We start from the raw sequence: 13,253 nt of genomic DNA, 5'->3' as shown, positions 1-13,253 counted from the left end.
AGATCCTCCCTCACTGTTAATCTCTGCAATATTAGTCAGGCTTTTCTAAATCTCTTCCTATCCCTATCCCAGAAGAGGATGCTTACTACATAGTTCAAAGGCCACAGTCAATTAAGATAGAGAAGACACCCTCAAATATCCAATAGGACAATGGACAATGCATATCATTCAAATGAGTCTATAGCTTTAGGCATAAGGACTTCCCTGAATACTTCAATCATTACAAAACTTCTTTCTCCCAAATACAAGAATTAGTATATTGTTTTAGCATGAAAAACTAAGGAATATATGTATAAAGTTGTCAGGTCTGCTATCTTAACAATGGATGATAATCAGGACACTATTAAACCAGATGCATGTTGGCCAATATGGCTGTGAGAAAACATTTTTGCCTGTTGCCTAAAAAGTAAAATATCTCCAAATCAATCCTCCAAACATTCAGAAGGGAAGCTGTCCAGAGAAACTGTATTTTTTTCCTAATTAAAATTACAGGTATAGATGAAATCATCTATATCTACCTAACCAAAAAAAAAAAAGAAGAAGGCAGGGGCAACAGGGCATCAGGCTACACCTTTCCTTATTTTCTTCCTTATCACATAACACAGATTTTTGGATAACAAATAACTCAGTGGTTAAAGCAGCCCGCCGGTTAATCATACCCCAATCTAGAGCGAAAATTTGGCCTTCCTAGCAAAAGAGGAGGTGATCATCTGGGGCTTTCTGCATAGGGGAGACTAACACAGTTTATCCTTGAATTATTATGGTATTGGGTGTATAAGTCTCCATAATATTCTCACAAACAGACATCATAGAATTTACTAGTTGGGATCCCTGGAGTTACTTCACTTCCTCACCCAAGTAATACAAAATGACAAAACATCACTAGTCTGTAATACCATGAATTTTTCTGAACATAATCTTTCTATGTGACATTATCAAATTCAATTTTCTTCATAATTCCCAAAAGTGTAAAAGGAATGCTATAAAAGAATAAAATTAAACCACACCAAATATCATAATACACTAACTATACAGAGAACAATCACAAAGTGCTTCTATAAGAAAGATATACTGTCCTTACAGGACCCTATCTATATATACATTGCAATCTATTCCAAGCATTTGATTACGAAAACATTCATTACTTATTTAAGACCTTTCTATTTCACCAATTGTCAGCTCTCAGAAAATGTATGAAGAACATCGGGGTATCCCATTACATATCCTAGAGAAAAAATATGAATCCCTCACTACGTTACTGGTTAATTTGATCTGTTTCAATCAAACAGGACTCTAGATCCCAAATGTAGGCCTTGGCTTTCTTAATCAAAGCTTAATCATTTAAGCCACATTGTTACCTCCAAAACAAGTCTGATTTTCCTGCCAAAAAAAGAAAAGAAAAGAAAGGTGGCTCTTCAACAGCTAATCTTATCTGTTCTTCTGTCAGCTTTACTAGGTATACCAGATAGTGACGGGACCCGTCTTCTCCGGGTCCTGTCAACTAAACAATGTCGCTTGGTGGGACTCAGGGGAAGAGCCTTCTTTGTGGCGGCCCCGGCCCTCTGGAACCAAATCCCCCCATAGATTAGAATTGCCCCCACCATCCTTGCCTTTCGTAAGCTTCTTAAAACCCACCTCTGCCGCCAGGCATGGGGGAACTGAGATACTCTTTCCCCCTAGGCCTTTACAATTTTATGCATGGTATGTCTGTATGTATGTTTTGTTTTATAATAAGGGTTTTTAACTGTTTTAATATTGGATTGTTATATGCTGTTCTTATTACTGCTGTTAGCCGCCCCGAGTCTACAGAGAGGGGCAACATACAAATCCAATAAATAAATAAATAAATAATCTATTATTTCCTGCTGTTACCTCTCACTGCTCTGTCTTGTTCTGCTTTCTGCTCCCTTTGCTTTGCTGTGCCTGGCCCAACATTTTAACACTTCTTAGACCTAACAAATTCCATTCTTAATTAGCCAAAAAGGAAGTTAAATGTGATTGTACATTCAGCCACACAGTGACAATGGTGCCTACATATGTCTGCCCAACATGTGGCAGAACATTTCGTGCCTGTTTAGGCCTTACCAGCCACCTGCAGACACATCATTTACAGCCCACAACCCATTAGATGTCAAGGTCCTCCTCGAATATGATGGACAAATATAATCACATTCAGCCTTTTTATTAACAACACCCTGACTTTAGGAGTAGAGGGAGAAGAGATTAGCTCTTTGCTTTCTGGACAAACAGCATGGAAAGTGCGCTTCCTGAATGATGATGCTTTAAGTTGCTTTAAGATAGCTAAACTGTAGTCAGAGCTATATTTCACACTGGGAAAGTGAACTCCATTGCCTCTTAAAAATTGATTGACAATCAATTATAATACAAGCCAATCATATAAAACTATAAAGCAATAACACAATAAACATAAAAAGCAAAAATAAGACCATTAATAATAATGAATATAACAGATAAAATCACAATAATACGTTTAACTATTCAATAGAATGACAAGTCTTAATGGGAGGGAATGTTATTCATCTTGTGATGGAAAGACCCATTAAGCAAGTTCCCTAGGGGTTGGACAAGATACATAACAAAATGAAAACATACAACCATTATCAATCCATCATATGCCTTAAGGTTACATTCACATTACAGATGAAGAACAGAACACTCCTGGTTGTCATCTAAAGTTATCAGCTCAAAACACTCAACATATTATTAATCAGCTAAAACTCTATTGCCTATTGGGCAATAACAATACATTTCCTCAGGCACTTGGAGGCAAAGCTCTGTTTGTATCCAGGGAACCACCCAACTAACTAGGTTCTCACAAGCAACCACAAGCAGCATACACATTTATACCAACATTAGAATCAGAGCCAGCAAAATCAAAAAATGTCTCTTTTGAGCCCATATCTACATCAACAACTAAATCACAGGCCTTAACCCTGCTGCCCTGTTCAAAACCACTATACACTTGTACTGTTTTCGAGTCTGTATGACTCGAACCAAAAATTCTTTATTTTAAGTGCTTATATTTGGTCAAATTGAAAACTTCTTTCCCTTGGAAACTAGGTTGAACATTTCAGCACACAATGAAATGAAAATTGAAATAAAAAAATAATGCTTATTGGTTTATTTTGCTCATAAAAGTCCCCCCTCCTTTTTTGTGAATTATTTTTCAATTTATAGATAGTTTTGCCTGCAAGCAACGTACAATTTTACTAAATTTGCTGTGGAATTACTAGTTTGAACATTTCTGAACATAATGATATGAAAATTGAACTGAAAAAAAATGATGCTTATTTGTTTATTTTGCTCATAAAAGGGCCGTGCCCCCCCATTTTTTCAAGCATACCACTTTATAAATTTTTCTAGGCCCCTAATTCAAAATATTTTCAATAACTTTAGCATTGAATTACCAGTTTGAACATTTCTAAACACAATGAAATGAAAATTGAACTAAAACATTGATGCTTATTTGTTTATTTTGCACATAAAAGTCCCCCCCGCTGTGTTCAATTATTTCAATTTATATAAAAATTATGCTGCTAATTTCAAAATTATATACTTGTTTTTAGTAAAATGGATTTATTTCATAAAATTAGTTGTCTGGATATCATGTGCTTGCTTTTCAAAAGGATATTCCCAATATTTCTAGCCAAATCTATATAAAAAGTGAAAATAATGGCACATAGCAAGGCTAAGGGGTGTGGCCCTTTTGTGAGCAAAATAAACAAATAAGCATCATTTTTTCAGTTAATTTCTATTTTTCTTATGATTAGGAATGTTCAATTTAGTATATCAAAACTTTTTTGGGGAAATTCCTTAGAGCCTAAAAAAATATAAACTGACACAAAATGCTCAAAAAATGTCAATTTTCATATCATTATGTTCAGAAATGTTCAAGCTAGTTTCCTAGTAAATCAATGCCTAAGATATTAAAAATATTTCAGATTTGGAGCCTAAAAAAAATTTAAACTGAAAATGGTTGCAAGCAGCCGGGGGTGGGTGTGCTTATTTCTGATTTAAAAAACCCAATAAGCATCATTTCTTTCAGTTCATTTATAATTTTCTTATGATCAGGAATGTTCAAACTAGTAATCCCACACCAAATTTAGTAAAATTGTACGCATTTTGCAGGCTAAACTATCTATAAATTGAAAAGAAATTCACAAAAAAAAGGGGGTGGGGCTTTTATGAGCAAAATAAACCAATAAGCATCATTTTTTAATTTCAATTTTCATTTAATTGTGTGCAGAAATGTTCATCCTAGTTTCTATGGGAAAGAAGTTTTCAAATTGACCAAATATAAGCACTTAAAATAAAGAATTTTCCGTTTTGAGTCACACAGACTCGAAAACAGTACAAGTGTGACTTTTTTGCCCAGCAAAAACTAAGCCCCCCACCCCACCCACCCCAAAATTCTCTGAACCCCTAAAATGATGAAAAGTCATGAAATTTCAAGTTTCAGAAATGCAGGGGAAATTTTTTACAGGGTCTCAAACTTCGATTTCAAGTCTCACAGACTCGAAACATAAAACCAGAAAAGGTTAACAAGTATACACAAGATTATAGATACCTTCATCAATCTATATCTAATGAAATAAATTATAATCATCTCCCAGCAATGTTTCTTTGAATTCTGCACAAGATAAATAGGGACAAAATGTCCAAAATAAGTGACTGACAGAAGCTTGATATCAGGACTCAGAACAAGGATAAAGTAATGTCAGATAATTTCAAACTTTGTAAAAACTCTCAAAGTACTGGTAATTGTTTTGGAAAAAATAGGTTTTACAAGGACTATTAAGACAGAAATTGTTGAACCATGACCAAAAATAGTCAGATAATCTCAGAGGGGCTTTCTAACATATTATAATTGTTAACTGAAGAGGTACTTTTAATTTGTGTCACATGTAACCTTTGTCTCCAAAATCAATCTTTCTTACTCTTTCTTTCACCCACCTCACCTCCTTCCAGTTTAAGTCCTATTAGTCAAACTACTGTCTGCATCTTATGATACGAGTTGCACTGCACAAACACCCATGAACACATATGTCTTTTGATAAAATTTGCCAAATGGAAAAAGTGCTACCAGATGCCTTCTGATTTTTTTCATTGTACACAAACCTGGCTCTTACTTTACAATACCTTATATTTATATTCTACCTATTTAGTAGCTCAAATGTTTGGAAATCTAAGTTCATTTTATTAATATAACAACATGCCTTTCAAATTGGTTGGATGGCACAGAAAGATGTTCACTTTCTGATAATGTCAAATCTTGAATGGAGTCTTCTCCATCTAAATTCAATGTCTTGCTATCTAGGTAGAATGTGATTACTGTGTAAGCCTCACAGAAAAATAGGCCAGGTAAAAAATCCAAATTCTAAAGAGTAATCAGATGAAGTTTAAATCTTGGGCAAGGGCAAAAGGAATTTCTTCATCCCATTAAGTTATTTGGACCTCATGAGTTATATTGCATATGCAAGCTGGAAGTGTTCCACGAAAATCTGAAATTTGTGCATAATAAAAAATTCCCTTGAAATGGAAATACAGAACTTGTTCAACAGAAAATTGACCCAGCCATCGCACACTGACATTATTTGCTTCCATTTTAGAACTGAAATACTCTGCACAATATAAAGTAATTTATATTATGAATTAATATAAATATATAAAATAATATAAATATTATATATATCCAGATATAAATATTATAAATAATATACATATTATTTATAAATGAGATAAATATTAAAATATTATAAATACTATAAAATATAAAGCAGGCAATACTGCTTACTTAATGGAATCTGTTTTTCTGTTAAATCTTTATGTGGTATTTAATTTTGCTTTCCTCAATAACACTCATACTTCTCACTTATAAAATAGCTTGATCCTCTATTTCAATAATTGTTAAATATACCAGCTGTCTCTGACATATGTTCCTTTGTAGGATTTTCTTTTTTAATCATAGAGATCAAAATGCCATTCCCATTGCTTTAATGGCTTCTTTATGTTGGGAGAAAAGAAATGTGGTTCATTACGGTTAAGAGCTGATCTCTTTTCTGCTTCTTTGCTTGGTAAAATGGTTCTTATTTGCTTCATGGATTCTGAGCTCCAGAAAGTGCCCCCTTTCATTTCTTTATTGAATCTGATTATTTATTGGACATGGCAATTTTTATTCCTTCATTCGTTGTTTCCTGCAGAACTGGGTGTTGCATTTGCACTAGGAAATGGATGTTAGATTGATTTTGTGACTGTAGCTGGATGCTTGCATGTCTGGAGGATGTTTACACACTGTTTCATTATACTATATTTACAAAATAAATGCAGGTGTATATCCCTGAATGAATGAATTGATAAGTATATAAGCTTAAATGAGGAAAAAAGATGGGAAAGAAGCCCAAGGGAGTAGAATTTGTCCTATGTCCCTGTGATAGTTATTGGTGAAAATTGGATTATTGGTGAAAATATGTCAGAATGATACATTTCCTATGCAGTATGGAATATTTCCATATATTATTGATAATAAATCAAAATTCAGTCTAGTCTCTATCGTTCAGTGCTTAAACCTTTGAGTCACATTTTATGAATCTATGCTAAACAAAATCTCATTGTAGAAAAAAAGTTTTTATATAGTAACTGATAAACTATGGATAACATGTAGTGGACAGTTCCATAAACTCTACAAGAAATTACCTTTTTAATGCCTATCTAATTGTTGGAGTCATATATGAATGTGTGTATGCGTGTGCGTGTGTGTGTGCGTGTGCGTGTGCATATGTATGTATGTATATGTATGTGTGTGTGTGTATATATATAATATATATATATATATATATATATATATATATATATACAGTGATCCCTCGAGTATCGCGAGGGTTCCGTTCCAAGACCCCTCACGATAATCGATTTTTCGTGATGTAGGGTTGCGGAAGTAAAAACACCATCTGCGCATGCGCGCCCTTTTTTTCATGGCCGCACATGCGCGGATGGTGGAGTTTGCATGGGCGGCGGGCGGCACCCAGGGAAGGTTCCTTCGGCCGCCCAGCAGCTGATCTGCTCTGCAGCGCGGCAGCAGCGAGGAGCCGAAGATGGGGTTTCCGCGTTGCCCAGGCAAAGGGGAAACCCCATCTTCGGCTCCTCGGTGCTGCCACGCTGCGGAGCAGATCAGCTGCTGGGCGGCCGAAGGAACCTTCCCTGGGTCTTCCCACCGCCCAGGCAAAGGGGAAACCCCAAGATCGCTTGCCGCTTGCCCGTCACCCGCCCACCCAGCCGCTCGCTTGCCGCTTGCCTGTTCACCCGCCCACCCAGCTGCTCGCTTGCCACTTGCCCATTCACCCGCCCACCCAGCCGCTCGCTTGCCGCTTGCCCGTTCACCCGCCTGCTCGCTTGCCGCTTGCCCGTCACCCGCCCACCCAGCCGCTCGCTTGCCGCTTGCCTGTTCACCCGCCTGCCCGGCTGCTCGCTTGCCGCTCGAAAGCAAGAGGGGGAGAGATAGAGAAGAGAGAGAAGGAAAGAAAGAGATGAGAGAGGGAGGAAGAGAGTGTGAGAGAGGAAGAAGCAAGATAGAGAAAGAGAGAGAGAAAGAAAGATGAGAAAGGAAAGGAGTGATGTCATCGGGTGGAAAAATCGCGATATAGCGTTTCGCAAAGATTGAGATCGCGAAAATCGAGGGATCACTGTATATATATATATATATATATATATATATATATATATACATACATACATACACACACACACACACACACACATACACACAGAGCTGAAGGGATCAGGTCTGGTAGCTCAGCGAGCTCTCTGGTAGAATCCTCCCAAAGATGCACAGATACAATTTCAAACACACACGTTTTGAAAATTCAAAACAATGTTCTTTATAATGAAAATTCACTTAAACCAAGCCCTCTTTTGGGATAGCAAAGAGCACTTGTCTCCAAACAAACTGGTAATTTGTACAAGTCCCTTATCAGTTCTGTGATGCTTAGCTTGCAGCTATGAGGCAATTCACAGTCCTTCTTCTTTCACAAAGTGAAACACACTTTGCTCTGGTTTAGTTTCAAAGCGGGGGAAAATCAGCATGCAAAGATCAAAGTCAGCAAAGCAGGCATGAAACACAACGATCAGATAATCCTCCACAATGGCCAAACCCTCAGGCTGCTATTTATAGCAGCCTCACTAATTACCACAGCCCCACCCAACCACAGGTGGCCTCATTTTCCTTGTTGTTTTCAGTTGTTGTTGCCTATGCATCGCTCTCCGCATGCGTGGCTGTATCATTAACTCTTGTTCTGAATCCAAGGAGGAGCTAGATAATTGATCTCCTTCTGAGCTGTCTGCCACACTCTCCTCCTCCCTGTCACTCATGTCTTCTTGGTCAGAGGAGCCTTCATCAGCAGGTTCCCACCAGGGGCAAAAAAGGCCTGCAGCATGTGGATATCTCTCCCACATCCACAGTCCTTGGGCAGGAGCTGGGCCAGAGCTAACCACAACATATGTATGTATGTATGTATGTATGTATGTATGTATGTATTGTATGTATGCATGTATGTATGCATGCATGCATGCATGCATGTATGTATCACATGTTTTTTGATACATACAGAATATAGTTGTCCGCTATGAATAAATTAACTGCCTTGAAATGGCCCTGGGTTGGGCCTAGAGGCAAAAAGGAGCTGTGACGTTCCTTCAATATACCAGGGTGATCCGACATAAAAACCACACACACACACACACACACACACACACACACACATATATATATATACTGATATATAAATAGTAAATTTATCTCAGACTCTATTATATTTAGTGAATAATTACAGTATTTTTCAGAGTATAAGATGCACTGGAATATAAGACGCACCTTAATTTGGGGGAGGAAAATTGAGAAAAGAATCTGCTTACCAGGTATTCATCTGGCTAGCGTCCTTAGTGTGGTCAACTTCAGCACATTATTTTATCCCCTGGTTAAGGGCTTAAAAAAATTATTCTGAGAGAGTAACAATGAAATAGCTTGCAAGCCAATAAGAGCTGGGAACAATATTAGCACGTGGAAAGAAACAGTCTGTGCAAGTAGAGCAATGGAAATAACCCTGGAAAGACTTAGTGCTTGGAAAACATTATTCTTTGCAGAGAGTAACAATGAAAGAGCTTGGATACATTAATAGCACCTGGTCAGGGCTGGAAAGAAACATCTGGAGCAAGTAAAGCAATGAAAAAAGCCCCCTACAAAGACAAGGTTTGGAATACATTCTTGACAAAGAGTAACAATGAAAGAGCTTGCAAGCCCGTAAGAGCTGAGAACATCGTTAACAACTCGTTAGGGCTGGAAAGAAACTTACTCAGAGCAAGTTAGAATACTGAAAAAAAAACCCTGCAAAGACGTAGGGCTTGGAAAACATTCTTTGCAGGAAGAAACAATGAAAGAGCCTGCAAGGTAAGAGCTGGGAAGATCGTTACCAGCTAGTTAGGGCTGAAATAAAAAGTTACATTCAGAATATAAGACGCACCCTAATTATCAGCCTCTTTTAGGGAGGAAAAAGGTCTGTCTTATACACTGAAAAATACAGTAATTATTGCTTATTATTGTAATAGGATCCAGTTTGTGTCAATCTAGGTATTGTAATGTCTAATTCTTGTAAGATGAAGAAGAAATACAATTCAATTGCTTTATATTTGTAATGACACTTTGCTATTTATTTATTTATTTGTTTGTTTGTTTGTTTGTTTGTTTATTGGATTTACATTTTATATTTATATAGTCTGATCATCAAAATATACAAAATAATGATTTTTAAATGTACTGTTTTTAATCATATAATTAAGTTGTGTATATTTGCTGCTCAGTCTTTTATGATTATGTAGCTAGATTTCTCAGAAAATCATAATCTGAATAGTTGAACTCAACAAATTGCTGACTAATTTCATTTAAAAACATGTTTATCATTAGCATTTTAGAATAATGAAGAGTTAGTCAGAATGATGGTGTTAAATCTTTTTATAGTATCTTTTGATGGGCACTACAATGCATAGGTAGAGTTAGAGATAATTTTTTCATAGAATATGGAAAGCCTCTGAACTTAAACAATAAACAGTGCAAGACTAATAGATACAATTTTTGCTTTTGTGGATAAGAAGCATGGATATTAAGCATAAATGAATGAAAAACAATTAACGGCATTGTAACATTGCATTGTATTTTAACTGAAGACAAAACAAAATGCTGAATAATTTGGAATAGTAATTGAAATGAAATACATCTAAAATTGTGATGTGAATAGAATTTTACTCCTATTGGATTTTGGAGAAGATCAGACAGAATGAAGTCCTATTAACTTATCTTAAGTAACAGGCTTTACCAGATGAATACAGTGGGCATAATAAAGTAGTTTGGCTTGCTTAAAGTGGCATCAGAAAAAGGATTACTTTCTGGAGTTTCTTGGAGTGATTAGGAGCATTTTATAGTTCTTGTAAGGTAAAAATATTTAAATAAATGCTTATGCTTAAGTGTGCCAAAATCTCTCACTGTTCAGTGAAGAGGAAAAAAGAATATCTCACCACCTCATTTACCTGTTAAAGCAAATTAATCCTACTTCTATTCCCAGGCCTTATCCAGCAAAATTTCAGTAAGACTTTTTTAATTAAAAAAAGACCTGGGAATTTACTTTTCACCTTCATCTAAAAGTGGTTTTTTTAATATATATATATATATATATTTCATAATCTTCATACCATTCCTTCTATAACCATGATTACACCAACCAATCAGATCACGGAAGCATAGTCACCCAATCTATTTGCTACATTCAAAGCAAATCTCCACCCCCACACTACATGCTAAGAAGAAATGTCAGTTGCTAATATTCATTTGCAAAAACACAGAGATTGGAACTCCAGCCTGATGATGGTAAATGTGATTTTACCGAAACGTCGCATAGACATGCAAAACATTACACAGGGCAAAACCCGAACTCAGAACAATCTACATATATATATATATATATATATATATATATATATATATATATATATATATGGATGCATTGCTTAGGCAATACTTAAGTGGGAGCTTAAAAGGAGAAGAAAGAAAGCAGTGATTTCAGAAATAGGCAATAGAATGGCAAGATCAACATGAAAATACAGTGGTACCTCGTGATACGAACCCCTCGTGATATGAACACTTCGAGATACGAACCCAGGGTTCAGAAAATGTTTGCCTCTTCTTACAAACTTTTTTCGCCTTATGAATGCACCGCAGATCGCAAAATGGTGCTCCGCTGGGCGCCGCCGCCCAGCTGTCACCTTTTAAAACAACCAGGGGGCTTCTTGGCATTCTCCCAAATCTGAACCCGAACTTTTCGGGTTCGGGAGGCCACGTTTCGGCCGACCAAGAAGGACGTGTTCGTGTCATCAAAGCTCCGCCCATGGAATTCCCGATTGGGATTCCCCACCTCCTTTCCAGCCTCCAGATCGGCTGAAAACGCTGCCGCCGATCGCAAAAACGTCGCTCCACCGAGCACCGCCATCTGGCCGTAACCTTCTGAAACAGGCGGGCGCTTCTTGGCGGCCTCCGGAACCTGAATCCGAACCCGAACTTCCGGGTTCAGATTCGGGAGACTGTCGAGAAGCCCCCCTGCTGTTTAAGAAGGTGACAGGGGGGCGGCGGCGCTTCTCGGCGGTGTCCCGAACCCGAACCTGAAAAGTTTGGGTTTGGGTTCAGGAGAATGCTGAGAAGCCCCCCGGCTGTTTTAAAAGGTGACAGCCGGGCGGCAGCACCAAGCGGAGCACCATTTTGTGATTTTTTCCCCCTTGCATGCATTAATCGCTTTTACATTGTTTCCAATGGGAAACATTGTTTCGTGTTACGAACATTGTTTCGTGTTACGAACATTGTTTCGTGTTATGAACCTCCTTCCGGAACCAATTAGGTTCGTAAGACGAGGTATTACTGTGTAAGGAATGTGAAGTTAGTCATGGCAAATGATGAATATTTGCTTTACTTAATCCATTACAAACTATCGGTAATGTTTTTTCATACAAAGTTATCTTTCCCATACAGATGCCCATTATATAACTTGTAGGATTCAAGAATGTTCAGAGACCACCAGGAATGGACCTTTTTTGCACTCCATTGATACAAGTTCACTTGTTGTCCAGGATGAATATATCTTTATTCAGGTACGTCTACACATTTTGGCATATTTTTATGAGATAATTGCCTCCCAGTTATCAAAATGGTACTAACTAGAAAATAATATAATAGTATGGGGAAATCCTCTGTTAAAGAATCAAGACTATTGATCATATTTTCAAAACAAAACAAATCTTCATTGACAAAAAGTAATAAGAACACAGTTGTTTTTCCTGTTTTTTAATAAAGAAGAATCTAATATATCCCAAAATGCTTGTCTTAATATCAAAAACTAAATTATCTATACCTCAATATATGTAATATTTTTATTTCTCTGTTTTTATTTGTATTAATAATTCATAGCAAAATGAATGTGGTATGCTACTGTCCCTTTTCCCTTGTTAAAAATATTTTCTGTTACATCCATGTTTTCTTTAGTTGTCGGTAATGTAATGATCAGTCTCTTAAATTATGCCAGGTTAGGTTAAAAACATACACTGAAAAGACTACTAGAATTTTGTTTTATTGTTTTAGGATATATTAACAAAATCTGAAAAGCCTGACAGCATTTTCCCTGCTGCTTCTTAGACTAAAAATAATTCAGAGAAAGTTATCTTGAGCATATTTCTGAACTCTTATTCTGATTCAGGGTTCAGATGACTGTATTTAATTGCTCCTTCATTCCTTTTTAAAGGTTTATGACAATAATCCCCTGATAACTGTCCAAAGAATATAAATAAATATTTATTATAATTGTAATGTTCATTTATTATTAAATATAAAATACCAAGCTAATATAATGTTAAATATAAAGGATGTCCATCTTTACATTTAGAGAAATAGACATTTAGTGACTATTCAATTGACAGACTGTCTTTAGATATGGGGAGAACAGGTGCTTATAGGTTACATGTTCCCTAATTATAGACCTTAGTATAATTATGACATAAAATTTATGTGAACAAACAATTAAAATCATGAATTTAATTCTTCTCTCTATCATACAATACTAGGATGAGGGGGCACCCCCTAAAGTTCATAGGTAAGAAAGCGAGGACAAATAAAGGGAAATATTTCTTCACCCAGATAGTCGTTGGTT

At 36.6% G+C, this 13,253-nt stretch overlaps 1 protein-coding gene across 1 annotated transcript in view; it reads left to right on the top strand.

Moving 5' to 3' along the window:
- Positions 1 to 13,253, top strand: part of LOC139167804 (VPS10 domain-containing receptor SorCS3-like) — a 624,967-nt gene that overhangs the window by 452,050 nt on the left and 159,664 nt on the right. Inside the window, exon 7 of the mRNA XM_070752751.1 lies at positions 12,083 to 12,201. Coding sequence (XP_070608852.1) covers positions 12,083 to 12,201 — 119 coding nt within the window. The remainder of the gene's footprint in view (positions 1 to 12,082; positions 12,202 to 13,253) is intronic.

Source organism: Erythrolamprus reginae, chromosome 5, assembly GCF_031021105.1.
Source record: "Erythrolamprus reginae isolate rEryReg1 chromosome 5, rEryReg1.hap1, whole genome shotgun sequence".
Lineage (NCBI taxonomy): Eukaryota > Metazoa > Chordata > Lepidosauria > Squamata > Dipsadidae > Erythrolamprus > Erythrolamprus reginae.
Note: the sequence above shows the minus strand (reverse complement) of the source record. Positions and strands in the feature narration are given on the sequence as shown.